This window comes from Hypanus sabinus, chromosome 1 (assembly GCF_030144855.1).
Source record: "Hypanus sabinus isolate sHypSab1 chromosome 1, sHypSab1.hap1, whole genome shotgun sequence".
Taxonomy (NCBI): Eukaryota; Metazoa; Chordata; class Chondrichthyes; order Myliobatiformes; family Dasyatidae; genus Hypanus; species Hypanus sabinus.
Genome location: NC_082706.1, coordinates 41,295,306 through 41,322,631, shown reverse-complemented (window position 1 = coordinate 41,322,631; position 27,326 = coordinate 41,295,306). Strand labels below are relative to the sequence as shown.

Genomic DNA, 27,326 nt, shown 5'->3' with positions numbered 1-27,326 from the left:
CGCGCACACACAGACGCTGCCCCCTCCTCCAGAATCTGCATGGAGAACCAGTGTCCACGGCTCTTCCTTCCTGTCCCCCGCCAATCGAGTCCGAGGAAACCTGTCCGTCTGCGGCAGACCCTCTTCCCTGGTCTATCTGTCCGAGGCGCCGCCCTCCTCCTGCTCCCGATCGGCCGCTGTGCCGGAGTGTACTGAGTCCTTGGAGAAGGGGGCCAGTTCTCCGCAGCATTGCGGGAAGCCCCGTGTTTATATTTATATATTTATAGATACCTACGCAGTATGAAAAGGACAAGGTGGGTGGGGGTGGGCCGCTGGGCAGTCACCTGGCGGTGGGGTTGCTGGGGGAGCTGTGCTCCGGCGAGGACTCGGGCCCCGGCCCCTCCGTCTCGGCTGAGGGCTCCTCCTCGTGGCGGCCCAGTGCGTCGGGGCCGGGCTGGGCAGAGGGGGAGGCCGGGAAGGGCGAGGAGGGCAGCGGCTGCTCACTGGGCGTGGCCGTCTGCATGATCTTCTGGCGCACCTCGCGAATCTTCAGCTGCAGACACACCTTGGTTGGGAAGATGTCCGAGTAGCGAGCTTGGAAGGCAGCCGTAGCTTGTGCTGCAGGGGCGGAGTGGCAGGAGTGAGAGGGGTGGTAGGGGAGAGTAGGGACATGGGGAAGGGTGGGAAAAACAGGGATGAAGAAGAGAGGAAGTCATTACAATGAGCAGTCCTGGACGGTGTGACATCCCCCTAACAAGACGTGTCCCATGCCCACCCCCGGCACCTCCTCAGCTCGCTCGCTCTCTCTCTTTGATTTAACAGCAGCTGAATACAGTACACCCAGCCACACGTTTGATTTTGTCGCTGTTATTCCTGCTCAGTACTGGAGGCACGGGAGCACGGGATCCCTCACTACATCCAACCCCGCCGGCTTGTTCTCACCACCTCCACATGCGTTCTGCTCGTCGCTGTGTCAGCGGATACAGGGTTGAAAGGACATTGGGAGGGAGAAGGGGGAATGGGGGGGAGGAAGTGGGGGTGTTGGAATATCGCCACGCGGTCACTCACCAGAGGGGAAGAAACCATGCTCCTGGAACAGCTGCATGACCAAGGCACGCCGCTGGTCGAGGGTTCGCCGCAGCGAGGAGTAGGGCACCTTGTCCGCCAGGTCAGCTAGCACGTCGTCCGCATCCGATCCTTGACTCACTGAGAGGACAGGGCACATCAAAGGCTGGGGCTGATCTCGATGGCCCTCCTCCTTCTCAATCTACCCCTTTCCTCGCCCCCCTCCCTTCCCTGCTCCCTCACAAAGCAGATCCACTCTCTGAATTTTCCCCATGACTCTCACTCTAGACATCACACCCGACCCCCAGATTCCACCCCTTACTGAGAGGGGGGGTGTGGGGTAGAATTCAGAGCAGCCAGTTAACCCATCCACCCCACCTATCGTTGGAATATGGGACAGAACTGGAACTCCTGGAAGAAATGCACTGGTTACAGGGAGAACATGCAAACACCACGCACACAGAGAAGAAAGCTGGTCTGCACAGGGAGTTATAAGCTGCTGGGGGAAGGAATTAGAAACAAACTGACACAAACTCAGTGAGAAGTAGTACAAATCCTCCCTCCTCCTCCTCCCCCTGTTCCCAACTCCCTTCCTACACCTCAGTTTCACCCCCATCTCTGGCCAGTCCACAGTCCACGTTAACTGCACTGTGTCCCACACTGACCCCCGAGGGTCTCTCCTTCCACTTGACAATTGGCTCTGGGCTCAAAGCAGCACAGGACCTTTGCAACTGAGGACATCAACCCTGCCCACTGAAACAGGAGCTGCCCACGCACCACATCTGGGTGACCTCCCCCAGCCCCACGTACCGGGTCTGTCAAAGGTGAAGATGTCACCCTCCCGGCTGGCGCTCTTGGGCGTGTTGGGCTCAGAGCTGCAGCTAGATCGACGGCGCAGTTTCCTCTTCGGGGAGATGGGGTCTTCCGTTGAGGAGTCCAGGTCTGGGGGGAGAGCCGCAGTGTGAGAGCACAGAAGTGGGAGGGAGGGGCGCAAGAGGGTGGGGATGCAAGGAGAGGAAAAGAGACGGGGGTAACAGAAAGACAAGAAGAGGGGTGAAGGTGATTGGGAATAGCAGGGGCAGGGAGGAGTGAGGGTGGGGGTTTAGAGGGAGGAGCAAAAGAGAGAACAAAGGGGATAGAGGGAGGTTGGGGTAGGGGGAGTGGGAGGGAGAAGCTGGAAAGAGCCAGCAGAATGGAGGTAGGATGGGTAGATTGGGGAACAGGGAGGGAAGTGTGGGTGGTTGGAGAGAGAAGAGAGTGGGAAAGGTGAGGGTGACAGGGTGGAGAGGTGGTGATGGAAGAGGGGGAAGTGACAGCTGTAGGACAGTGGGGAGAATGGAGTACCACCCCATACCTGTGGAATTCTTGCGTTTCTTGCGGTAGCTGCTAAGGATGGTGCGGGGCGAGGTGGTGAGGGCCTGCAGGGTGGGCGAGGGCAGCACCTCCTCGGGCCGGAACTCGGGCAGCTCGGCAAAGCGCTCCTCAAAGTCTACCTCCAACAGCACGCTGCGGGGAGGAACAGCACCATCAGACCGGGAAGGGCAACACCATCATAAGAGACAGAAGAGCCATCAAAAAGCAACCAAGTCACACTGGGTGAGAGTTTCAGATTCACCAATAAAAAGAAGCAGCATTAAGTGGAGTGGATTAAGAGTGTTAAGAGTGGGAAACTGAGCCTTTGGCTTCAGAGGGAGGCACAAGTGAGTCACAGGTAAAGAATTTGCATTATATAGTATTAGTTTTATATAATATACCAAATCATAACAAATTAAATAGGGATGCAGGATCAGGTGGTGTGTTGTAGCTGCATGTTTTGGGAGCTGGTGGATCTCTGTGTTTCCTGGTGACCACATCTGCAGTGAGTTTTGGCTGCTCGAGGAACTCAGGCTCAAAGTTGATGACCTGGAATTTGAGCTTCAAACATTGCGATGCACCGGGGGCGGGGAGGGGGGCGGTTACCTGGACACTCTTTCAGGAGGCAGTCGCAACGATTAGATACTTCAAATGCCACATCGTGAGGTAAGAGCGTGACTGACTGCTCGTGAGACTGGTGGAGGAAACCAAGATGCAAGACATGTGGAAGGGCATGTGGTATTGAGGAAGCAGGGAGTCTGCAGAACAGGCAGATTTGGAGAAAGAGGAAAGAAGTGACGGAATACAGTCTAAAAAATGTATGGTCATGTACACTTTGGTAAGAAAAAATAAATGGGGGGAAAAAAATTCAAAAATCCAAGGTGCAAAGGGACTTGGCAGTTCGGGTGCAGGATTACCTAAAGGTTCATTTTCAGACTGAGTCTGTGGTAAGGAAGGCAAATGCAGAGTTCAAGAGCACTCGAATATAAGAGGAAGGATGTAATGCTGAGGCCTTTTAAGGTATTGGTCAGACCACACTCGGAGTATTGTGAGAAGTTCTTATCTAAGAAATGTAGTGCTGTTTTTGGAGACGGCGCAGAAGCAGTTCACTTTCTGGCCTGGGATGGGGGAAAAACAGGGCCAAGAGTTGGGGGTGTCCCAAGCAGAGAGACACAGGGCAGGATCTGAACCACCCCCCCCCCCCCCCACGCCATGAACCCAGTCCCCATTAACCAATTATCTCCGCTGGCCGCCACATTAATCCCTCACTTCCCCATGATCCCAGTCCTCGCCCCACGTCAACCCCTCACCTCCACAACCCCAACCACCACGTTAACCCGTCGTATCCCCATGACCTTGGTCACCACGTAAACCCATCACATCCCTGTGACCCCAGTTGCACACCACTCACTTGTCCACAGAGTCAAATGTTTTCTTCAGCGGCGGCGGCCGGACCTTTACCTTCTTGGGAGGTTCTTTTTTATCAGTGGGGTCAGAGGGGGGAGCTGCAGCCTTCCCGGGCTCACCAGAGGCAGGTGAGGTTTGGGAAGTGCTGGGTGCCTCCCCTCGGCTGTCCAGGAGCGAGCCCCGCCACTCTCCGCTGCCTGCGTACTTCACCTGTCAAATGCACACAGTGGTGTCAGGGGTCAGATGCACCGGATGAGAGGCCATTTTCCTCCATCTCTCACTCTCTCTGTTCCTCACCCCAATACCTTTCTCTCTCTCTTCCCCTAGGGGTGCCCTCTTGGACATGTAGCATTCCGTCCTCCTCTTTCAAGTCTCATCCTTCTTCACACCCTCTTTCACAGTGCATTCTGAAAAGGCCCAACCCCTCCCTCTCAATCTCTGCCTCCCAGCCCTCAGCCTGACTCCGCACTTCCCAGCACTCTTTCTGTCTTGTTTCTCTGCCTCCTCTCATCTGCCTAATCCAGTGGTTCCCAAAGGTTATGACAGCACTGCTCCTAGAGTTGGGAGGGGTCACTCAGTAGGAGGGGGGCAGCTGAGGGGTTACAGGTTTAATTTAAGAAATAAATTATAAGCATTTTATCTTCAGTACCTCATAACTGATTACGAAGATCAGGTAATCATCTTTTGTTTACCCATCATTCCCTCAGTCTTTGCTCAAAGCACTTTATATTTGTTGAAAAGAAATGTGACACTTCTGCATTTGCATATCATGAGAAATCTGGGCTGAAGAAATTGTTATTTCCACGTCCAGTGCATTATTACTGTCCACTACTGTAGTACAGTATAAGCTAGTGTGATTTCTATACTCTCTTCACGCAGTGAAGCAATTCATCTGAAGTTTAGAATCTACCGTTCAATGGTCTTCACTGCATTTCTCTAGCACACGGCTCAACCGAGATACTACTACCCTACTTTATGTATCTTTAGGCAGAGAGCCTGAGCTGTGAGGGCATCATACCTTCCCCCTTTATTGATCACAGTGCCTGAGGTTGGACTGAACAACAGGCAAATGACCGTGGTCCTTAAACAAAAAAGAAAGTAGCAGAGGCAGACCAAACTAAAAAGTGCAGACAGTATAGAGTGGAATACCAGAAAATATAGGTTGATATCAGCACTAAGCAATCAACAGCAGCCAATGTGCAAAAGTTTTTTTTCCCCAAACGAGGCACTGAAACTGTCCAGGCCCTTTGAACATTTGAAGAAAATACACTCTGAGAAAGCAAACAAGAACTCGGCTTATTTTCAGTCATTTCACAATTCAGAAATGGAAAACATGCTTGCCAGCACTTCACAAAAAAAAGTGCTAGTTTGCGTCCTTCATACATTTCATTGCTTGTTACTAAATCTAGAATGCCCCATACAATTGGAGAAAGACTGATTCTGCCAGCAGTAAGGGAGATTCTGAGTATGGCTTTGCATACATCACCAGACCAAATAATTGAAGTGATTCTGCTCAGTGACAACTCTGTTCAAAGACAAATAGATGAGATGCTGGAGATTGTGCAACATATCTAGGGCAACAGAATTTACTCTGCACAAATCTGCAAAAGTCAACTTTGCAAAGCAACGAATCTTTGCTTCTTGTTTATGTTCACTTCGTAAAAGAGGAAAGCATTGTTCAAATTGTAATTTGCAAGGGAACTATCAACAGATACAAAAGGAAAATTAGTATTTCGGGTTCTTGAGTAAGTTTTCAAAGAGAAGAACATTCCGTTCACAAAAATTCTTGCCCGTGCCACAGATGAGAACACCAATGACATACTACTGATGGGGTTATTACTTTCATGAAAAAAGCTGTACCCAACATATTTACATTTTACTGTGTAATTCACAGATGATATCTTGTCACAAAAAAACCCCAAGTGATCAGCTGTGTAAATCATTAAGTACTATTGTCACAGTGGTAAATAAAATTGTCCCATGCTCTCAATTTTCAGCTATTTTGAGAGCTTTGTATTGAGAATGATGAACAGTTTGAGTAATTGCTGTTGCACACAGAAGTCAGATGGCTCTCAAAGGAAAACTGCTAATATATCACGAATATGGCTGTTAATATGAGACACTCCTATGTGCTTTTTGAAACTAATAAAATTCTTTGAAGACTCGAATGCTTCATTCAGTAATAACTCAAGGATAGTAAGCATGACATTTGCTTATTTGGCAGAATTATTTGCAAAGTTTAATGAAATTAATCTTCAATTGTAAGGAAATGATTTGAATCTTATCAAAGTCAAATCAGTCATCTTCACATTTCTGTCCAAGTTAACCCTATTTAAGTCCAACATTGGCCATCTAATTTCCAAGTCTATGAGTTGGAAGAACAAGAAAGAACACCAGATGATGTTCTTCAAGTATACCGTGCCCCACCTGGGTAAGCTGCATAAAGATGTCAGAGAGATTTCAGGATCTTCTCTCAATCCAAATTCCAGATTGGGTATTAAATCCATTCCTGAATACTTGTAATGAGGAAGGATAGGGAAAGAACCGATTTCACTACAAAATGACTGAGCTGACGCCAAGGTTTAAAAATGCACATCAACACTTTTGATTGCAGAAAGTTATCTCTGAGTGCTATCCTGCACTGTGGAAAAATATTAAGGTGTTCTTGGTTGCCTTTCCAACATCATATTTAGTGGTTCATGTTTCAGTGCAGTCTCTTTCAAAACAAAATAGTCTGCAAATTAGTGCACGTAGGGATCTGCTGATTGATACTCTACCTGATGTCAGCTTCACTGTACTGAGCCCATCCGTCTCATTGAAAGGTGAAAAAGCAATGGACTACTGAATAGTTGGACTACTAACGTACACTCTAAAACTATTGATGAAAATTGATTTACTGTAATTAAATAATTTTATTCGTAGTTTTAAATAAATTTGAATCATTGGTTTGCAATTTATTACTCCTTTGAATTTCTAGTTCCTATTTTCTTCACTGTGCATCACAAATCTAAATTCTTTAGTTTTTTTAAGTAATGGCTGGAAAGAGAGAGGGGTCACTGTGAACTAAGGTGCAGGAACCCAGAGAAACACTGGTCTATTCCATCTCCCCCCGTCACTATTCTAGAACACAGAACACAGAAATCTACAGCACATTTCAGGCCATGTAACCTGCTCTACAAACTACCTAGAACTGCCCTACCGCATAGCCCTCTATTTTTCTAAGCTCCACCTACCAAAGAGTCTCTTAAAAGATCCTATTTTATCTGCCTCCACCACCATCATCAGCAGTGCATTCCACGCATCCACCACTCTGTGAAAAACTTACCCCGACATCTCCTCTTTACCTACTTCCGAGCACCTTAAAACCATAGCCCCTCTTGTTAGCCATTTCAGCCCCGGGAAAAAGCCTCTGGCTATCCACATGATCAATGCCCCTCATCATCTTATACACCATCAGGTCACGTCACATTCTCCATTGCTCCAAGGAGAAAAGGCCAAGCTCACTCAACCTTTTCTCACAGGGCAACATCCTTGTAAATCTCCCTTGCGCTCCTTCTATAGTATCCACATCCTTCCTGTAGTGAGGTGACCAGAACTGAACACAGTACTCCATGGGGTCTGACCAAGGTGTTACATAGGTGTAACATGACCTCTCGACTCTTGAACTCAATCCCATGGTTGATGAACACCATATGCCTTCTTAACGACTCTCAACCTACGCAACAGCTTTGAGTGTCCTATGGACACTGACCCCAAGATCTCTCTGATCATCCACACTGCCAAGAGTTTTACCATTAATATTATATTGTCTTCAAATTTGACCTACCAAAATAAACCACTTCACACCTATCTGTGTTGAACTCCATCTACCACTTCTCAGCCCAGTTCTGTATCCTGTCGATGTCCCCACTGTAACCTCTGACAACCCTCCAGACTATCCACAATACCCCCACGTGTCATCAGCAAATTTACTAACCCACCCTTCTACTCCTTCATCCTTGTTTGAAATGAGAGAAAGTCAACATGATTTGAGAGGAACATGTATATTTCAAAACCAAAGGATAAGAACAAATGTAAAAGATCCTTGTATTTCAGTCAGAGGGGTGAATCTATGGAACAGTTGTAGTGAGAATTTAAAATCTTGCACCACACTTAAGTTAAAAAAATTATTTAAAAGTAAATTAATGAACAAATATAAAATACTTGATTTAAAATGAATGGGGGAATGTAAATAATTGATGCTTTGAATTGGATTTTGTGTTAAAAGATTATGAAACTTTTTGTTTTGATGTGATGATTGATGCCAAGTATGTTTCTGTATAACTAAGGGGGTAGGCGTAATAAGCTGTAGCTTCAGCCTACACCCTTTTGGTCTGTTTCAAATATTTTTATTATTTCATTTTGTCTTATGAAATCATTGTTGAAAATTATGCTTTTTGTTATGTTTGTACTGACCGAAAAAGAAAATTCCATTCATTCGTTCATTTATAAAAATCACAAATGAGGAGGGGTCCCAGAACCGATCCCTGCTGAACACCACTGGTCACTGGCCACCATGCAGAATACGAACTTTCTGCAAACACTCTTTGCCTTCTGTGGGCAAGCCAGTTCTGGATCCACAAAACAAGGTCTCCTTGGATCCCATGCCTCCTTACCTTCTGAATGAGCCCTGCATGGGGTACCTTATCAAATGCCCTACTGAAATCCATATACACTAATCCACTGCTCTACCTTCATCAATGTGGTTTGTTGCTCCCTCAAAGAATTCAATCAGGTTTGTAAGGCACAACCTGCCCTGAAAAAGCCACGCTGACTATCCCTAATCCCCAATTCTACCTCTTCCTTCCTGCTCCCCCACCATCCTTCCATGCCACACCATCCCCTCCAACACACCCAACCCTCCACAACTCTCCCACTTCGTCTCTTCCCACACCCTCCCTCTCTTCCCCCTCACCGCAGGCTCCTTCTTGACCATGACCTCGGTGTTAGTGGACCTGCTGTTGTAGGCGGTAGGACTGCCGCTGCCCTTGGCTGGGACCCCCATCCCAGTCTCTCCATGGCCCCTGTCCTCGCCGGGTGGGCGCTCCTCCCTGGGGAACCCCTCCTCAGGGCCCAGCAACCCCAGGAGCTGTGATCCCTCCTCCGGCCGCGGCGATTCAGGCCGCCCGTCCTCTCTCTCCGGCACTGACTGCTTCCCCGCTCCTCGTCCGGACGCTGGCGTGTCAAGTCCAGCTGGTGGAAGGCTCGGGGGGCCGGACTTGGCCTTGGCTGCCTGCTTCGGAATGGGTTGGGGTCGCAGGTTAAAGGCCAGATTCCCTGTGGGTTGGAGAAGGGGAGGGGAGGAGACAACAAGCAGAGATACTGATCACAATTGGGATCTGGAAGCCACACAGCAGAAAGTGGCCACGTCCCGCTGTACCTTTCTCATTTGGAAATCTATCCAAGTAGGGAGGCGGGTGTGGAGGTAGAAGGGGAAAGGGGGGAACAGGAGGAGGAGGTTGGAGCGGGGCTCCAGAGGGGCCATGTGTAGGGAGGCAAGTATCCCATCTGAACAGGTGGGGTCAGATCATGAGATGGCAGGGAGCTCACATCTGGAGCTACGGGAAGGGCCGATTGCACATCGACATAATATGGGAGAGTTGAGACGGCACAGGGGAAAGAGAGGAAGGAGAACAAGAGAGATCTCAAGGATCTCACACCCAAAGGGGGAGCAGGTGCAGAATTTGGGGAGGGGATGAAACAGAACCAGACTCAGGGGGTGCTGCGGTGGACAGAGAGGGGAGGGTGGAAGAGATCTTTGGCAGGGTTCTGGGGGAGAAAGAAGGGTAAGGGTAATAACAGTGATGTGACACTGGATCTCTTGGGATGGGGAGCTGGACCGCAGGACCCTCTCATCCTACTTCCCCACAAGTAGGCACCTCACTTACCTTGTGGAGGGATGGTCAGCCCAGTGTGGAGTGAGGTGGCTGGTCCCTGGGACGAAGCTGGAGCGGCTGATGTCGATGGGGCAGGAGGAGCAGGCGAAACCACCGCCTTGGGTAGGATGGTGGTTGGCAGTGAGCTGGCTGAGGCCGGAGCACCTGGCTTCACCGAGGCAATGGCCACTGGAGGCTGCACAGATGGGAGGGGGCCAGTGGTCAGGACTGGAGACTGGCCTAGGAGGAGAAAGGGTGTTAAGAGTAAGAGAGCTCACGAGAGACACAGAGAAAGACAGAGAGAGAGAAAGGGCGAGGAGGGAGAGGGGAGAGGGGGACAGAGAGAGGGAGAGGGGGACACAGAGAGGGGGGAGAGGGGGACACAGAGAGGGGGGAGAGGGGGACACAGAGAGGGGGGAGAGGGGGACACAGAGAGGGGGGAGAGGGGGACAGAGAGGGGGGAGAGGGGGACACAGAGAGGGGGGAGAGGGGGACAGAGGGGGGAGAGGGGGACAGAGAGGGGGGAGAGGGGGACAGAGAGGGGGGAGAGGGGGACAGAGAGGGGGGAGAGGGGGACACAGAGAGGGGGAGTTGGGGACACAGAGAGGGGGGAGTTGGGGACACAGAGAGGGGGGAGTTGGGGACACAGAGAGGGGGGAGTTGGGGACACAGAGAGGGGGGAGTTGGGGACACAGAGAGGGGGGAGTTGGGGACACAGAGAGGGGGGAGTTGGGGACACAGAGAGGGGGGAGTTGGGGACACAGAGAGGGGGAGTTGAGGACACAGAGAGGGGGAGTTGGGGACACAGAGAGGGGGAGTTGGGGACACAGAGAGGGGGAGTTGGGGACACAGAGAGGGGGAGTTGGGGACACAGAGAGGGGGAGTTGGGGACACAGAGAGGGGGAGTTGGGGACACAGAGAGGGGGAGTTGGGGACACAGAGAGGGGGAGTTGGGGACACAGAGAGGGGGAGTTGGGGACACAGAGAGGGGGAGTTGGGGACACAGAGAGGGGGAGTTGGGGACACAGAGAGGGGGAGTTGGGGACACAGAGAGGGGGAGTTGGGGACACAGAGAGGGGGAGTTGGGGACACAGAGAGGGGGAGTTGGGGACACAGAGAGGGGGAGTTGGGGACACAGAGAGGGGGAGTTGGGGACACAGAGAGGGGGAGTTGGGGACAGAGAGGGGGAGTTGGGGACAGAGAGGGGGAGAGGGGGACACAGAGAGGGGGAGAGGGGGACACAGAGAGGGGGAGAGGGGGACACAGAGGGGGAGAGGGGGACACAGAGGGGGAGAGGGGGACACAGAGAGGGGGAGAGGGGGACACAGAGAGGGGGAGAGGGGGACACAGAGAGGGGGAGAGGGGGACACAGAGAGGGGGAGAGGGGGACACAGAGAGGGGGAGAGGGGGACACAGAGAGGGGGAGAGGGGGACACAGAGAGGGGGAGAGGGGGACACAGAGAGGGGGACAGAGATAGTGAAACACACACACACACACCCACCCACAGAGGATCTCCAAAACAGAGTGTTCCTCCCCCCCACCCCCCCAACAAGTATCTCAGCACACCCTCCCACTACTGGGTACACTGAGTGTAACCTGATACATCATCCTTGTCCCTCTGATCATCAACATTCAGAACCCAAGCAGTCCACTCACCCAGTGCCTGGAGTGGTAACCACAACCCCTGCCTGCACCTGTTATATAGAAACCCCCTCCCTCCCACCCCCATGTGCAATAGGCTCCGTCCCACTGTTCCCCACACTTACAGCATCACACCCACTCGGGGAAGATCCCAGCCGCTCTCGCGGATCACCACAGCCGTGCTCTGGACATAACCACCCCCACCCCAGCTCCTCTACAGTCTGACGGACAGGCATACACACACTACTGTATCTCACCCTGCCCTGTACCTAAGGCCCTGCTACCTCTACTCTGTGCCGTCCACCATGTCTCTCTCAGTCCCCTACACTGGGTGCTACTGAACATGGATCACGCCTCCTTCACCATACGCGTTCTACTCTCGCTGACGCCCCCTCCCCCCCAAGTAGATCCTGGCTTCCCCACTGTACACCGTATGCAAATTCCAGCTCCTTCAATGTACACATACCCTGGCTTCCTTGCTGTACAAAGCCCCTTTACTTCCCTTCTCGCATACGATCTCTGATTTCCTTCCGCTACATGCAAACCCTGAGCCCGCCGGCAAATTCGGTTCGCAACCCAGGCCCCTCCACTGTCCAGCACCCCCACCCACCTGTCAGCAGGGGCTGCAGCAGGGTGCAGCCGTCGGCAGCGATGGTGGTGAAGCCCAGGGCTACGGGCGGCTGCCTGAAGGCGGCACTGCTGCTGGGGGAGGGGGTGCCATGGACGGAGGACACCGAGGTCACCAGGGGGACAGCCGGCTGCACACCCCCACTGGACGGAATGTAGGCAATCCTGGGGGAGAGAGCAATGGTCAGGACGAGGGTACACTCACTCCCACAATGGGTCCCACTCTCCCTGTTGCCCTCCCGATCCTCCCGCAGTGCAGCCCTCCCTCCTCGCTGCCCCTCCATCCCGCGGCACTCCCTCCTCGCTGACCCTCCACCCACTGCCCTGACACCCACCTGGTTGAAGTCGGCAGCAGCATCTTCGGCGGGTGGCTGCCTGCTGCCATCACAGCAGCAGTGGGTGCGGCCGTGTAGCTGGTGTGGGACACGGAGCTGGCAGGCTGCTGTGACGTGATCTGTGGCTGCACCACAGGGATCGGAGCAATTTGTATTATCTGTGAGATAAACAAAAAAATCACCAGGCAGGATACAACAATCTCCACCTAATCCATTCCAAATATTACCATTACCCCACTTCACACAGACACAAAATGCTGGAGGAAATCAGCAGGCCAGGCAGCAACTATACAAAAGAATAAACAGATAATATTTTAGGCTGAGACCCTTCATTAGACTTTGGAGCCTTGGCCTGAAATGTCAACTGCTTATTTCTTTCCATAGATGCTACCTGACCTGCTGAGTTCCTCCAGAGTTTTGTGTGTGATGGATTCTGGCATCTGCAGACTTCCTCATTTTCTTGTCTACATTACCATTACCCTCCTTCAGCTGCTCCATGCCATCTGAAACTCCATTCCAGGAATTACCAATACCCTCCTTCAGTTGCTCAATTCCATCTATAATTCCATTCCAGGAATTACCATTACCCTCCTTCAGCTGCTCCATGCCATCTGAAACTCCATTCCAGGAATTACCATTACCCTCCTTCAGTTGCTCAATTCCATCTATAATTCCATTCCAGGAATTACTATTACCCTCCATTCCATTTTTAATTCCAGTCCAGGAATTACCATTAACCTTAATTCAGCAGCTGTATTCCATCTTGAAGTATAGTCCAGATGTTACAATTCACCCACCTTATCCCATCCTGAACTCCATTCCTATTATCACCACTACCCTCCAATTACCTTCCCCCACTCTATTCCATCCACATCAGCATTTCAGGTATTACCTCTGCCCTCCTTCACAGCTCTATTCCAGTTAACAGTGCCCTCTAACTGTTAGAGGATACCGGGAACACCCTCTAACAATTCTCAGCCTGGGTTCCACAGATCTCTTGCTTAATGGAATTAAATAAAGGTTGGGTTAGGAACCCCCTGCTCTAAAACCTCCACCCTACTCTATTTCGATTTCAACTCCATCCCAGTTTTTAACTATCCTCCAGCACCTTCGCTCACTCCGTACTGCCTTCAAACCCATTCCCATCATACCCACCACCTTCATCTACTCCTCATTCATAATTCCAGTCCAGTTGTTACCACCTATCTCTAACACCCTCAACCAGTTCCAATCCAGTTAGTACCACCACTATCTCAGCTGCCTCCTCTCCTCCATTCCAGTTTTAACCGCACCCCACAAGTTCAATACCCTCCCCTAACACAGCAGAACCTCCGGAGCCAGCTGATACACAGGAAGTGTGTGTCGTTTTGCGGTTCTGAGCTGTGTTCAACCACAAATCCTGCACGTGCTGAAACACTGGAAAATCACATCCACGTTGGGGGGGAGGGGGAAGAGTGGGAATTTGGAAATCGAGTAGGTTGAGGGAGGGAGGGTAGGTGGGAAGGGGATCCCGAAGGGGTTGTATAAAAGGCAAATGGAGGGGATGTGCGGGTGGTGGGGGGAGAGAATGGGGTCATGTGGGGGTCAACAGGGGAGGTGCAGGGAAATGGGAGGGCACGACACAAGGAGGGTGCTCTCACCTTGCTGCCCTGCTGCCCCCCGTTGTGCAGGGTGATGGGCGGAGTGGCCATGTGGACGGCCCCTGACACAGTCCCGCGGACAGAGACCTGAGGCGAGGGCAGGGCCACCAGCACCTTGCCCTGTACGGGGCTGGGGGCCGGGAGCAGCGCTGGCGGCTGGAGCACCTGAGCCGTGTTGATGGGTGACAGGGCTGGCACCGGGGACATCGACTGAGCTGTGAAGAGAGCACAGCAGAGGTGAAGGGGTGATCACTCCACCAAGCACCTCCCCCCATCCCTTCCTGTCTCCCCACTGTCCGAGTCGACTCCACCCCCAGCACAAACACGCATTTCACTTGATGTTTATTTGACATATTTTATTTATTTAGATTCTTGCAGCCCTTTGAACCACACAGCCCTGACAACTCCGATTTAACCCTAACCTTATCACCGGACAATTTACAATGACCAATTAACCTACTAACTGGTAGGTCTTTGGACTGTGGGAGGAAACTGGAGCATCCCAGGTAAACCCACGCATACCAAGGGGAGGATAGATAGATGACACCATTCGCCTGAGCTGCAAAAGTATCTTTGTAGTCTGCTGAGGACTAGATCTGTGGCATTCAAGTCTGGTGATCCAGGACTAGACAAGGAGGCCGGGTACTTGCGCAGAGCTATTGCACGAAGAAAGGAACAACCCTGAACAAGGCTAGAGGCAGAATCAGATGCACATCAATTCTGGCAGGATTTGCAGGCCATTACTTCCTACAAAGCAAAACCTAACACATGAATGGCAGCGATGCTTCACTCCCAGATGAGCTCAACGCCTTTTATGCACGCTACAAAGATTCCTGCTGCACCTGGTGACCCTGCGATCCCTTCCTCAGAGGCTGATGTCAGATTACCCTTCAAGAAGGGTGAACCCTTGCCATAGGCCCCAGTGGGGTACCTGGAAAGCCTCTGAAAAGTTATGCCAACCAATTGGCAGGTGTGCTCAAAGACATCTTCAACCTCTCATTGCTATAGTCATTAGTTCCCACCTGCTTCATATGGGCAACAAGCTTACCAGTGCCAAGAAAAGAGCTACCTTATTGACTATCATCTCGTAGCACTCACATCTATGGTGATAGAGATGTTAGTTATGTCCAGAATCAACTGTCTCAGCAAGCTCCTGGACTCACCCCAATCTGACCGTCGCCACAATAGGTCTACAGCGAATGCGATCTTCATGTGGCCTTGGATCACTTGGACAATACTAACACTTATGTCAGGCTGCTGTTTAACATAATCTGCATACAGCTCTGCATTTAACATAATCATTCCTACAAGTCAAAAAACTCAAAAGCCTGGACCTCTGTACCTCACTCTGCAACTGGATCGTCGACTTCCACAATCTGTGCGGGTCCGAAATAACATCTCCACCTCGTGATAATTGACACTGGTGCACCTCAGGGATGTATGCTTGTCCTACTGCTCCACTCTCTCTACACACATGACTGTGTAGCTAAGCACAGCTCAAATGCCATCTATAAATTTGCTGACAACACAACTACTGGCAGAATTTCAGATGGTGACGAGAAGGCATACAGGAGCAAGATGAATCAGCTGGTTGAGTGTGTCACAGCAATAACCTTGCACTCAATGTCCGTTAAGACCAAAGAATTAATTGTGGACTGCAGAAAGGGTAAGATAAGGAGACACACACCAGTCCTCATAGAGGGATCAGAATTGGAAAGAGTGAGCAATTTCAAGTTTCTGGATGTCAACATCTACGAGGATCTATCCTGGGCAAAACATATCGATGCAGTTACAAAGAAGGTACAACAGTGGCTATATTTCATCAGGAGATTTGGTATGTCACCGAAGACACTCGCAAGTTTCTGGCAAGCATTTCAACTGGCTGCATCACCTTCTGGTATGGGGAAGTGAGGAGGCCATTGCACAGGATCGAAATCGCTGCGGAAAAGTTGTAAACTCGGTCAGCTCCATCATGGGCACTTGCCTCCCCTGCATCCTGGACATCTTCAAGGAGCAATGGCTCAAAAAGGTGGCATCGATCATCACCTAGGACAACACACCGCCTTCGCATTGCTATCATCAGGGAGGAGGTACAGCTTCCTGAGGGCACTCGCTCAACAATTTATGAACAGCTTCTTCTCCTCTGCCATCAACTTTCTGAATGGTCATTGAACCCATGAACACTACCTCACTACGTTGTCTGCACTGCTTATCTGATCACACTTACTGTAATTCACAGTTTTTATTATGTACTGCAATACACTGCTGCCCGATAACAACAAATTTCACAACACATATGTCAGATATCAAAACTGATTCTGACATTAACCACGCTACTGTGGTGCTACCGTGTTTTGATGCACGCAATATTTTAATGAATAAAATCTGAAGCCTGTCTCCCTCTGATTCTCACCTCTCTCAATACCCTCTTTGCCACTCCACTCGTCACCTCCTCCTACCCTTCTCCCCTCCTCCTCAGTGCCTCTTCTAACTACAGCCTCTCCTATTCCTTAGTCCCTTCCTCCAGTTTCACCATCACCCTCACCCATCACTTCCTTCCCTCCCCGCCCCTCTCCCATTCCCCTTCCCTTCCCCCGGTCACCTCCTCACCTTTCGGAGTCCCTGCGGTACTGCCCATTGGGGTGGGTTGGATGATGGAGATGCCCTGATGGGGCGGGACAGCTCCTGTCGCTGAGGCCGAGGCCGGGGGTAGCAGCTTGCCATTGGTGGGAGGAAGGGCGAAATGGAGGCCAGTGCACCCTGACTGGGCACGAACAGGTACGGGGACCACAGACCGTCCCCCTCCCACCCCCTGTGGTTGGGGTAGGACGTACTGTAGCTGGGCCACTGCTCCCCCCTTCAGGGGCTGGGGCTGCAGGACCCCCAAGGGCAGGGTCCCATTGGGGCTGCCTCTGCCCTGGGCCACCAGCTGCAAGGAAGGTGGGGCAGCCCGCTGGACCCGGGAAGGGGCAAGTGGTGGGGGCGGGGGCCTCCTCTCGGGGGGGTAGAGCAAGCCCAGGCCTGGTGGGAGGCAGGCAGGAGGCTCTGAGGCAGGGGGTGGGCCGCCGACAGACCGTAACACTGTGGCCCCCCCTCCGCCCGCTGAGGCCTTGGGGCAGCGGGGAGCTGAGAGCCTCTCAGTACCTGGTGGGGCAATGACCGAGTGGCCAGAAGGGGGGCGGGTGGGCTCTCCCTCTTTCCCGGGAGGTGTTCGCCCCTCCCTGGCACGCTCCTGGGGCGAAGGGGGAGGCAGGATGCCGTGTGGGCCACGGGATTCACGGCTGTGGGATGGGGTGGAGGAAGAGGATGAGGATGAGGGGGTCACAGATGCAGACGCTGCGGCCTCGGAGGGTTCCCGAACAACTGTGTCACCATGGCTTGGCGCCCGGACTCCCGGCTGTGGAGAGCTGCGGATCACTGGTGGAAAAGTCTGTGGGGAGAGTCAGTGTCAGTCACCATCTTCCCATCAATTCAATGCCCCCCTCCCACCAATCCATCTTCCCTAACCAAACACCCTTCCCTCCCAGACTCGCCCACCAAACAGGTCCCACATGCCGTAAGGGAAGGTGCAGCAGCAGGAAGGGGTAGCGGTAAGGGTGTGCCACAGCCAGTGCCCCACCGGAGGGGGTGGTAGGGCAGGTGCTCTGCCGGAGGGGTAAAATTCTGGAAATTGTATTGGGAAGTGATGCAGTATAAGAGAGGAGGGAGGGCTTGTTAGGATGGATGGTGTTGAAAAGGGAAGGAATGCATATTGCACGAGAAGAGGTGGAGTGGAGAGAGCAGAGGAGGTGTAAAAGGAGGGGGAAGTCAGTGGGGAAGGAGATAGTAGTCAAGGAGAGGAGGGAAGGGGCAGTTGGAGGGGAGGGGAGAGGGAGAGTCCGGGAAGTGGGAAGGCAGGGGGTTGTAGGAGGCCTGGAGTGGGGCGGGTGGGCTTTTGGAGGCTGAGGACTCCCACTGAGACTACACACACCTTGGACTCTCCGTCATCAGCTGACATGCCTTCGCTGTCACTGTCCGTCACCCTCTCCTTGCACTTCAGGTCGATGTCCCCAGGAAATGCCTCCTCTGTTGAGTAGAACAAAGGCCCGATCAACTCCAAGCCGCGCTCTCGGCACCTCCACCCTCCGTTCCCCTCCCCCCACAAGAACTGGCAGCCCACCATCCCCTCCCACGGGAACACAGACTTCAACCCTGACCATAAAGCGCGTATAGAGTTAGCTCACTCGCTCCACTACATCTGCTCAGCCATGGCTGATCTAATTTCCTCTCAACCCCATTCTCCTTTCTCCCCTGTAACCTTTGATGCCCTGACTAATCAAGAACTTATCAAACAGCATTTTAAATATACACAATGACTTGGCCTCCACAGCGGTGTATGGCAACGAATTCCACAGATTCAGCATCCTCTGCTTAAAGAAATGTATCCTCATCTATTCTTACATTCTAAGGCTGTGCCTTCCAGTCCTAGACTCCCCCACTGTTCTGGCCCTGAGAAACACAAAATGGGCTGAAACCTCAACTGTACTTTTTCCCATAGATGCTGCCTGGCCTGCTGATTTCCTCCAGCATTTTGTGTGTGTTGCTCAGATTTCCAGGATCTGCAGATTTTCTCGTTTGTTCTTTCAACGTTCAATAAGTATTTCATAGGGAAATCCCAGTTGAGCTCTTCTCCCTCTCCCCCACCCCTTGCCCTTGAACCACAAGTCTAGCCCCAGTCTCCCAGGAGCTCGGTCTACCTGCCAGTCACCTCCCATCCACCTCAACTCTGAATCTCAGCTTGGTGTCTCCCCACCCCATCAGCTCGCCTGGCCTTTCTCACTTTTGGCCAAAGCCCTGCATCAGATCCCTGAAATTTTGCAAGTAGAAAGGATGGCAAAGATGATATATGGCATATCTGCCTGCAATAGTTGAGGCATTGAGTACAAGAGTCAGGAAGTCATGTTGAAGTGGTATAAAACTTGGGTCAGGTTGCACACGTTTAGTTCTGCTGGCCCCCATTATGGGGAGGATGCAGAGGGCTTTGGAGAGGGTGCAGAAGAGGTTGACTGGTTTAGAGAGCATGACCCAAAATTAGAGAGGTTGGACAAACATGGGCTGCTTTCTCTGGAGCAGTAGAGGCTAAGAGAAGACCTGATAGAAGTTTATATAATTATCAGAGGCACAGATACCAGAATCTTTTTCTCGGGGTTGAAATGTCTAATACGGGAGGGCAGGCATTTAAGGTGAGAGGAGGAATTCAACAGGAGAGTGCCTGAAACTCGTGGTCAGGGGTTGCTGTTGGAGACAGACATGATAGAGGAGCTCAAAAGGCCCTTAGATCAGCATATGAACGAACGGAGGGGCGTGTACAGACAGAAGGAACTTAGTTTTATTTGACATCATGGACCACAGGGCTTGTTCCTGTGCTGTTCTATGAAAATGTTGGCCATTCCTCTCTCTCCCCCCTCCCCCACAGACTCTGCTTGACCCACTGAGCTCCTCCAGTAGATGCTCCATCACACTTGCACTCTGGGTTGGGATGTGATCTCCTCCACTTCAGGAAAACTGCCCCTTTCCCTCATCCACGAGACCCAGTTCCCTCCCCCCCGACTCACCCATCACGTCGTCGTCACCCTCCTCCTCGCAGATGACCATCCGCTCCTCATCACTGGTCATGTCCTCGCTGGCTGTGCGCTGTGAGCGGAACTGCCGGGGGGGACAGCTCGAGGGGGTGGCCTCGCCAGGCGGGTGGGGACTGAAGCCCCGAGGCCCTAGGGCCGGGTGTGGCCCTCGCATCCCAGCATAGGGCAGCGGGCTGACGCACATCTGTGGGGGATGGAGGAAGGGGAAAGAGGGTGAGATGGGAACAAGCTACCCAACACTCCCTCCAGAGAATTGTCCTCCCCTCAACCTCAAAAGTCCATGGGTCTGTCTTCTAACTCAATCCCCCATCTTCTCCAGCTCAGTGCTTTAAGGACATCCTGAGGCCCTTCGCCCCTCTAAAGGGCGCAAGGCAGAAATATGCTGCATCAGCCACATAACCTACAAGTCAGGAGTATAATGGGGCATTCCCCGTTTGGCTAGGTGGAGTTAGTCCATGCATTCCACATCCACCACATTATCTGTCTCCCACCCATCTACAAGACAGGAGTGTGATGAGACACTCCCCTCTTAATGGGCAGAGCTAGTCCTCGCACTCCATATTCACATTACTCACCATGCTACTCTAACAGCCCCTCCTGAAATCCTTACCCACGCCTCCTGCCCAAGGGGACAGTAACAAAGTTTCCTCGCCAACCACACTTTAACCACTTGGCGTTACGAGACCCGTGCGCCGCCCCCAAGACACTTCCCCATACCTGCGCCAGCTCCTCCAGCACCTCGGTGTCTCGCTCGCACTTCTCCGAGCTGTGTGCACCACTGTGGGAGAAGGCGCGGGGCCGGGTCAGCTGGGTGTTCCCCACCCCAGGGTGCTGGCCGCCCTCAGGGTTCATCAGCAGGGAGATGGGTTTGCAGTCTGTTCCTGAAGGGTCCTGGCAGTCTGACGTCAGCTCCGACGACACTGGAGCGAGAGGGAGAGGGAGTTGAAGACAGTGAAAGCGAGTCAAGAGTCTGAGGAACTCAGTCACCAGCACTTTTCTCCCAAGTCTCAGGTTTACTGTTCCCACTGACCCCACCCCCATTGCTGGAAAATGACTTACAGCCAAACCAACCCACACCATAGCTCTCAGCCCGTCCATCTCACCCACTCCCAGCTGTGCCATTCCCCCTCTCCGCAGCCCTCGCTCTGCCCATGTCTCTTTCTCTCTCTCCCTGTCCATACATCACTGTCTTCCTCTCTGCATGCGTGTCCTTTTGCAAGTGTTCCTGTCTATCTTTATTGTGTGTGTGCATGCCTCCTCCTTTGTGTGCGGGTGTGATGTGTCTCTCTTCCAGCCACCTCTCTCTCTCTCTAAGTGTATCAGTCTGTCTCACTCTCCCCGTCTCCATGGGTGTTTCCCTCCCCCTCCTTTCTCCCCAGCTATATGCGGCTCGCATGTTCTCCTTGTGGTCTTGTGGCTTCCTCCAGATGCTCCAGTTTCCTCCCACTGGGGTGGTGGGTGGGGAGAGCAGTGAATTGCCTCTTGTGTGGGTGAGGGGCAGAATGGGGTGGGGGGGGGAAGATTCGGATTTGGTGACAGTGTGAATCAATGAAACAGATTACTCTTCACTGATCAGTGGCCGAGGGTATGCACGCACTCTACGGCCGAAAGACCTGTTTCTATGCTGAATCTACAACTAACTCCTGACTTCCCCCCTCTTAAAAACCCCATGTCCTCTTGTCCTAGACATGTGACCATGGAAAAGAGGTGTTTCCTTTTTTTTAACAATCTGCCGTCACTCACCCCTCGATAAAATTTTTGAAAATTATCAGGTCCCCCACCAGGCCCCTCCGCTCCAGGAAGGACAGACCCAGCTTCTCTCATCTCTTCCCGTCACTGTAACGTCCTGGGAATCCCCTCTCCAGTGCAGTCACCTCCTACACTGTAGTGTGGTGATCAGAAGTTTACATAGTATCCCAAATGAAGTCTGATCAGTGTGTTTGGACCAAGACCCCACACCCCTACCTTCACCAGCTGTGCTGTGGGATCCTTAAACTGCAAGGTCTATTCGGTCCTTAAAGAGCAGCCAATCAACCTACTGAACCAGCACGTGTTTTTTTCTTGGGTATTTTGAAGAAAACCAGAGCACCTGGGTGAAACCCATGTGGTCACAGGGAGAACATGCAAACTCCACACAGATGGAGGCACACACCCACAGGCAGAGCATCAACATGGGCCTCTGGGGCCAAGCCAGGGCGCCAATGACAGTCCAAGCCCAGGGCCAAGGCCACTATTAGTCGCCCATCCCATGCAGAGGTCATCACACTTCTTCCCTCTCCCAGTGACTGAGCCCAGCACCGTTGGGAGAGTACTGCAAAAGGCTAGCACAGAAACAATGGGCTGAAGAGCCAGTCACCAAGCCACAAGCCCAGAGGAGGAACGCATCATGTCAAGGTACCAGAGGGTCTGAGAGTAGACCCCACCCAACCATCGCTAATCACATATACACAACACAGCAGCTGGGTTACCTGCTGTGGCAGAGAGCGCACCGGTCTCTGACATGCTGCGTTCCCGTGGCTCCTTGCACCTCAGGGTCCCAGGACCCCCGAGGGCTGTCTTCACGTCGGAGCTGGACTTCTTTCGGTCTTTGTTGCACCATTTCCAGTCTGGGTGGGCTTTGAAGTGAGCCTCCTTCACCTGCCAACACCAAAGGCAAGGGATACAGGGGTGTGGTTTAAGAGGAAGAGAGATTGATTACTCAAAACCAGCGATCCCCTCACCATCCCACCATGCTCTCCTGGGGTCAGGCACAGCGTGAAGCTCCCTCAATACTGTCCCATCACACACTCCCGGGGTCAGACACAGAGTGAAGCTCTTTCCACACCGTCCCATCACACACTCCCGGGGTCAGACACAGAATGAATCTCCCTCCACACGATCCAATCACACATTCCCAGGGTCAGACACAGAGCGAAGCTCCCTCAATACCATCCCACCACACACTCCCGGGGTCAGGCACAGAGTGAAGCTCCCTCCACACCGTCCCATCACACACTCCTGGTGTCAGACACAGAGCGAAGCTCCCTCAATACCATCCCACCACACACTCCCGGGGTCAGGCACAGAGTGAAGCTCCCTCCACATTGTCCCATCGCACACTCCTGGGGTCAGACACAGAGCGAAGCTCCCTCAATACCATCCCACCACACACTCCCGGGGTCAGGCACAGAGTGAAGCTCCCTCCACATTGTCCCATCACACACTCCTGGGGTCAGACACAGAGTGAAGCTCCCTCAATACCATCCCATCACACACTCCTGGGGTCAGCCACAGAGAGAAGCTCCCCTTACATTGTCCCATCCACACTTGGAGCATGGTTTGGTACATACTGTGGCCATTTTGGAGACTTGGTTGTCACAAGGATAGGAATGGCTGCTGGATGTTCAGGGATTTAGATGTTTCAAAAGGGACAGGGAGGGAGGGAGGGAAAGGAGGCGGATGAGTGGCATTGCTAATTAGGGATAGTATCATACGTGCAGAAAGGGAGAACACTGTGGAGTGACTGTCCACTGAGTCAGCATGGGTGGAAGAAAGAACAGGAAGGGAGCAATCATTCTACTGGAAAATTTGATAAACCCCCCCAATAGCAACAGGGACACTGAGGATCCTACAGGCAGTTTTTGGAAAGGTGCAAAAGTAACAGGGATGTTGTCATGGGGATTTCAACTTCCCTAGTACTGATTGGCACCTCCTTAGTGCAAAAGGTTTAGACGGGGTGGAATTTGTTAGGTATGTTTGGAAAGGTTTCCTGATGCAATATGTAGACAGGCCGCCCAGACAGCTATACTGAATCTGACACTGGGCAATGGAACAGGTCAGGTGACAGATCTCTCAGCGATAGTTGTGACAGAAACCACGACATACTGATCTTTATTGTAGCCTCGGACAGGGGTAGGAGCAGATGGTCGGGGTAAGTAATTGGGGAAGGGGGAATTATGCTGCCATTCTGCAGAAGCAAGAACTGGGGAGCGTAGTTGGGAATGGATGTACTCAGTGAAATTCACAGCAGAGATATGGATGTTGTTTAGGGAACAATTGCATGTGGTTCTGAATAGGCTTGTCCCATTGAGGCGGGGAAAGGAACCTCATCCTTGACAAAGTCCCTCATGAGAGGCTAATTCAGAAGACGAAGATACACGGGGTCCACAGCAAATTGGCTGTTTGGATTCCGAACAGGCTTGTGCATAAAACACGAGGACAGTGGTAGAAGGGAGTTGTTCGAGCCAGAGCTCTGTAATTAGTGGAGTTCCACAAAGATCGGTGCTGAGACCTCTGCTGTTTGTGATGTATACAAATGACCTGGATGAAAATGTAGGTGGGTGGGTTAGTAAATTTGTGGATGATACCAAGAGTGGTGTTGTGGATTGTGTAAGAAGACTGGCAAAGAATACAGCACCACTATAGATCAGTCACAGATACGGGCTGAGAAATGGCAGATGGGAGTTTAACCCAGATAAACAATGAGTTGCACCTCAGTAGGACAAATGCATGGAGACAGCACTCTGTTAAGGAGATAGTATACTTACCTGTGTTGCTGAGCAGAGGGATCTTGGGATCCAAGTTCACAGATCCTTGAAAGAGGCTACCCAGGTTGATAGAGTTATTAAGGCTTATGGAATGCTTGCTTTCATTAGATGAAGTATTGAGTTTAAAAGTTAGGTGGTTATGTTGCAACATTATAAAACTCTGGTTAGGCCACACCTGGAGTATTGCGTACAGTTCTGGTCTCTGGTCGCCCTACTATAGGAAGGATGTTGAGGCTTTGGAAATGGTGCAGAAGAGGGTTACTCGGATGCTGCATGTGCTATCACAAGAGGCTGGATAAACCTGGAGCACTGGAGTAGACAGAGTGTATTTGTTTCCCAGGGTTGAAATGTCTAATACCAGAGGGCATGCATTGAAGGTGAGAGGGTGAAGAATCAAGGGGATGAGTTGTTTTTTTTTACTCAGAGTCATGGATGCCTGGAACATGCTACATGGTATAGTGGTAGAGGCAAAATATTAGAGGCTTTTGAGATTTTGGATAAGCACATGGATGCAAGGAAGATGGAGGGATATGGACACAGTGTAGGTAGGAAGGATTAGTATTTGGCTGTTTTAGATTTTCTTTTTAGATGGTTCAGTATAATGTTGTGTGCCAAATGGCCTGTTCCTGTGCTGTACTGTTCTGTCTTATATGTTCTAACCATAGTTGACAGGTGGTGTGGAAGAGGAAGAAAGAAGCTTAAAGCTTAGGAAGCAAGGATCAGACAGGGCTCTAGAGTTACAGGGTAGCCAACAGTGTTTAAGAATGGACTTAGGAGAGCTAGAAGGGGGCATGAGAAGGCCTTGGTGAGTAGGACTGAACAGGGATCGAAGAGGAAACATGCCTGGAGTCAGAGAGGGGTAGGGGAAGTCCTTAACTAACACTTTGCTTCGGTACTCACTAGTGAGAGGGACCATGACGAATGAGTACAGTGTAAAACTGACATGCCAGAACAAAATATTAAGAAAACGTGCTGGAACTTTTGAAAATCATTACGATTGGCAAGTCCCTGGGGCAGGACAGGATTTACCTCAGGTTACTACAGAAAATGAGGAAGAAACTGCTGCGCACCCTCACTGCTCACAGTAGTAGTACCCAATGATTGGAGAGTGGTAAATGTCATTCCTTGTTCAAGACAGGAAGTATGAATATTTCTGGGAATTATAGACTAGTGAGTTGCACCTTAGTGGTGAGCAAAGTATTGGAAAAGATTATTAGTGCTGGGATTTATGAACATTCAGAGATGCATAGTCTGATTAGGGGTAGTCAGCATGGCTTTGTGAGGGACAGATCATGCCTCACGGACCTGACTCAATTATTTCGGGATGTAACAAAGCACATTGATGAAGGAAGAGCAGTGGAAGCAGTGTATATGGATTTTAGTAACATGTTTGATAGGTCTCCACGTTAGGCTCATTCAGGAAGTCAGGAGACATGGAAACCAGGGAAACTTGGTGACGTGGATTCCAAATTGACTTGCCCACGAAGGCAGAGGGTGGTTGTCTATGGAGCATATTCTGCCTGGAGGTTGATGATCAGTGGTGTTCTGCTGAGATCAGTTCAGGGACCCCTGCTCTTCTTACTGAGTAAGTGGCAGGATGGGGTAGATTAGTAAGATTGCAGTTGACACAGAAGGTTGGTGGTGGTGTGGATAGTGTAGAAGGTTGTCGTAGGTTACAATGGGACATTGACAGGTTGCAGAGCTGGGCTAAGAAGTGGTAGGTAGAGTTCAATCCAGAAAAGTGTGAAGTGATTTGCTTCGGAAGGTCAAACTTCAAGACAGAATTAACGGAGAGATTCTTAGGAAGAACACAGGGATCTTAGGGTTGCCATGCAAGTTAACAGGGTTAAGGCGGCATGAGGTGCGTTGGTCTTCATAATTCAGGGGATTGTTCAAGAGCCACAAATAATTTTGCAGTTTTATAAAACCCATTAGACCACACCTGGAGTATTGTGTTTAATACTGATCACCTCATTATAGGAAGGATGTGAAAGCTGCAGAGAAGATTTACAGGGATGTTGCTTGGATTAAAGAGCATGTCTTATGCGTATATGTTCAGTGAACTCAGGCTTTTCACTTTGGATAAGAGGCACAGACTGAATGGATAGCCAGAGACATTTTCTCAGAACAGAAATGGCTAATACAAGGGCATAAAGACAATTAATGGAAAATATAGGGGAGACGTCAGAGGAAATTTCATTTTTAAAAAAAGTCATGGGGTGGTGGTAGAGGCATAAGGGACATTTTAGAAATTTTCAGGTAGGCACATAGATGATAGAAAAATGGAGGGCAACATAGGAGGGAAGGGTCAGATTGATCTTATAGTTAAATGTCAGCACAATATTGTTGGCCGAAGACCTGTACTGTGCCACACTGTTCTACAGTTGCAAGAAAACCCTTCAGAATTTGGAATTATCTGCATTAATTACTCATAAAATGTGGTCTGATCATCTAAGTCACAATAATAGACAAACACAATCTGCATGAACTAAAAATACGAACATTTGTACTACTTCTCATCAATACTGACAACGCCATTTAAACAATCACAGTCTAGGTTCAAAAAAAGTTTGCGAACCTCTGAGTAACGCTTTCTACAAAAGCTATTTGGAGTCAGGTGCTCCAATCAATGAGATTGGAGATGTGGGTTGTCACTGCCCAATATAAAAAAAGACACACAATGTCAGGTTACTGACAGAGCCTGCACTTCAAGAAAGATCTGTTTATGTGCACCATACCTCGATCAAAAAAAACTTTGAGGACCTAAGAATTGTAGAGATGCATGAAGCTGGAAAATACAAAAAAAAAAGCAATTCTAAAGACCCAAGTGTTCATCGGTCCTCAATAAGTGAAATTGTCTACAAATAGAAGAAATTCAATACTATTACTACTCTCCCTAGGAGTGGCCTTCCTGCAAAGATCACACCAAAAGCACAACATGCAATGCTGAAGGAGGTGAAAAAAAGCCCAAGTGTAATAGCAGAAGTCCTGCAGAAATCTCTAGAACTCACTAAAGTGTCAGTTCATGTGTCCACTATAAGAAAAACACTGAACAAGAATTGTGTTCATGGAAGGACACTGTGCAGGAAACCACTGCTCTCCAAAAGAAATTGTTGCATGTCTGAAGTTTGCAAAAGACCACCTGGACATTTCACAATGCCTCTGGGACAATGTTCTGTGGACAGTAGAGAAAAAAGTAAAACTTTTTGGCAGAAA

General features: G+C 50.9%; 1 protein-coding gene across 2 annotated transcripts in view; it reads right to left on the bottom strand.

Moving 5' to 3' along the window:
• Nucleotides 1–292: 292 nt before the first annotated feature.
• cicb (capicua transcriptional repressor b) overlaps nt 293–27,326 on the bottom strand; it is a 138,683-nt gene continuing 111,649 nt past the window's right edge. For both annotated transcript variants that reach the window (XM_059968226.1, XM_059968234.1), the window contains exons 7-21: nt 22,053–22,221; nt 20,302–20,504; nt 19,558–19,768; nt 17,934–18,028; nt 16,574–17,393; nt 13,964–14,178; nt 12,324–12,481; nt 11,972–12,153; nt 9,732–9,959; nt 8,759–9,120; nt 3,809–4,014; nt 2,399–2,550; nt 1,855–1,986; nt 1,048–1,185; nt 293–597 (exon numbers count right to left, since the gene is read on the bottom strand). In XM_059968226.1, coding sequence (XP_059824209.1) covers nt 320–597; nt 1,048–1,185; nt 1,855–1,986; nt 2,399–2,550; nt 3,809–4,014; nt 8,759–9,120; nt 9,732–9,959; nt 11,972–12,153; nt 12,324–12,481; nt 13,964–14,178; nt 16,574–17,393; nt 17,934–18,028; nt 19,558–19,768; nt 20,302–20,504; nt 22,053–22,221 — 3,549 coding nt within the window. In that variant the 3' untranslated portion in view covers nt 293–319. The remainder of the gene's footprint in view (nt 598–1,047; nt 1,186–1,854; nt 1,987–2,398; nt 2,551–3,808; nt 4,015–8,758; nt 9,121–9,731; nt 9,960–11,971; nt 12,154–12,323; nt 12,482–13,963; nt 14,179–16,573; nt 17,394–17,933; nt 18,029–19,557; nt 19,769–20,301; nt 20,505–22,052; nt 22,222–27,326) is intronic.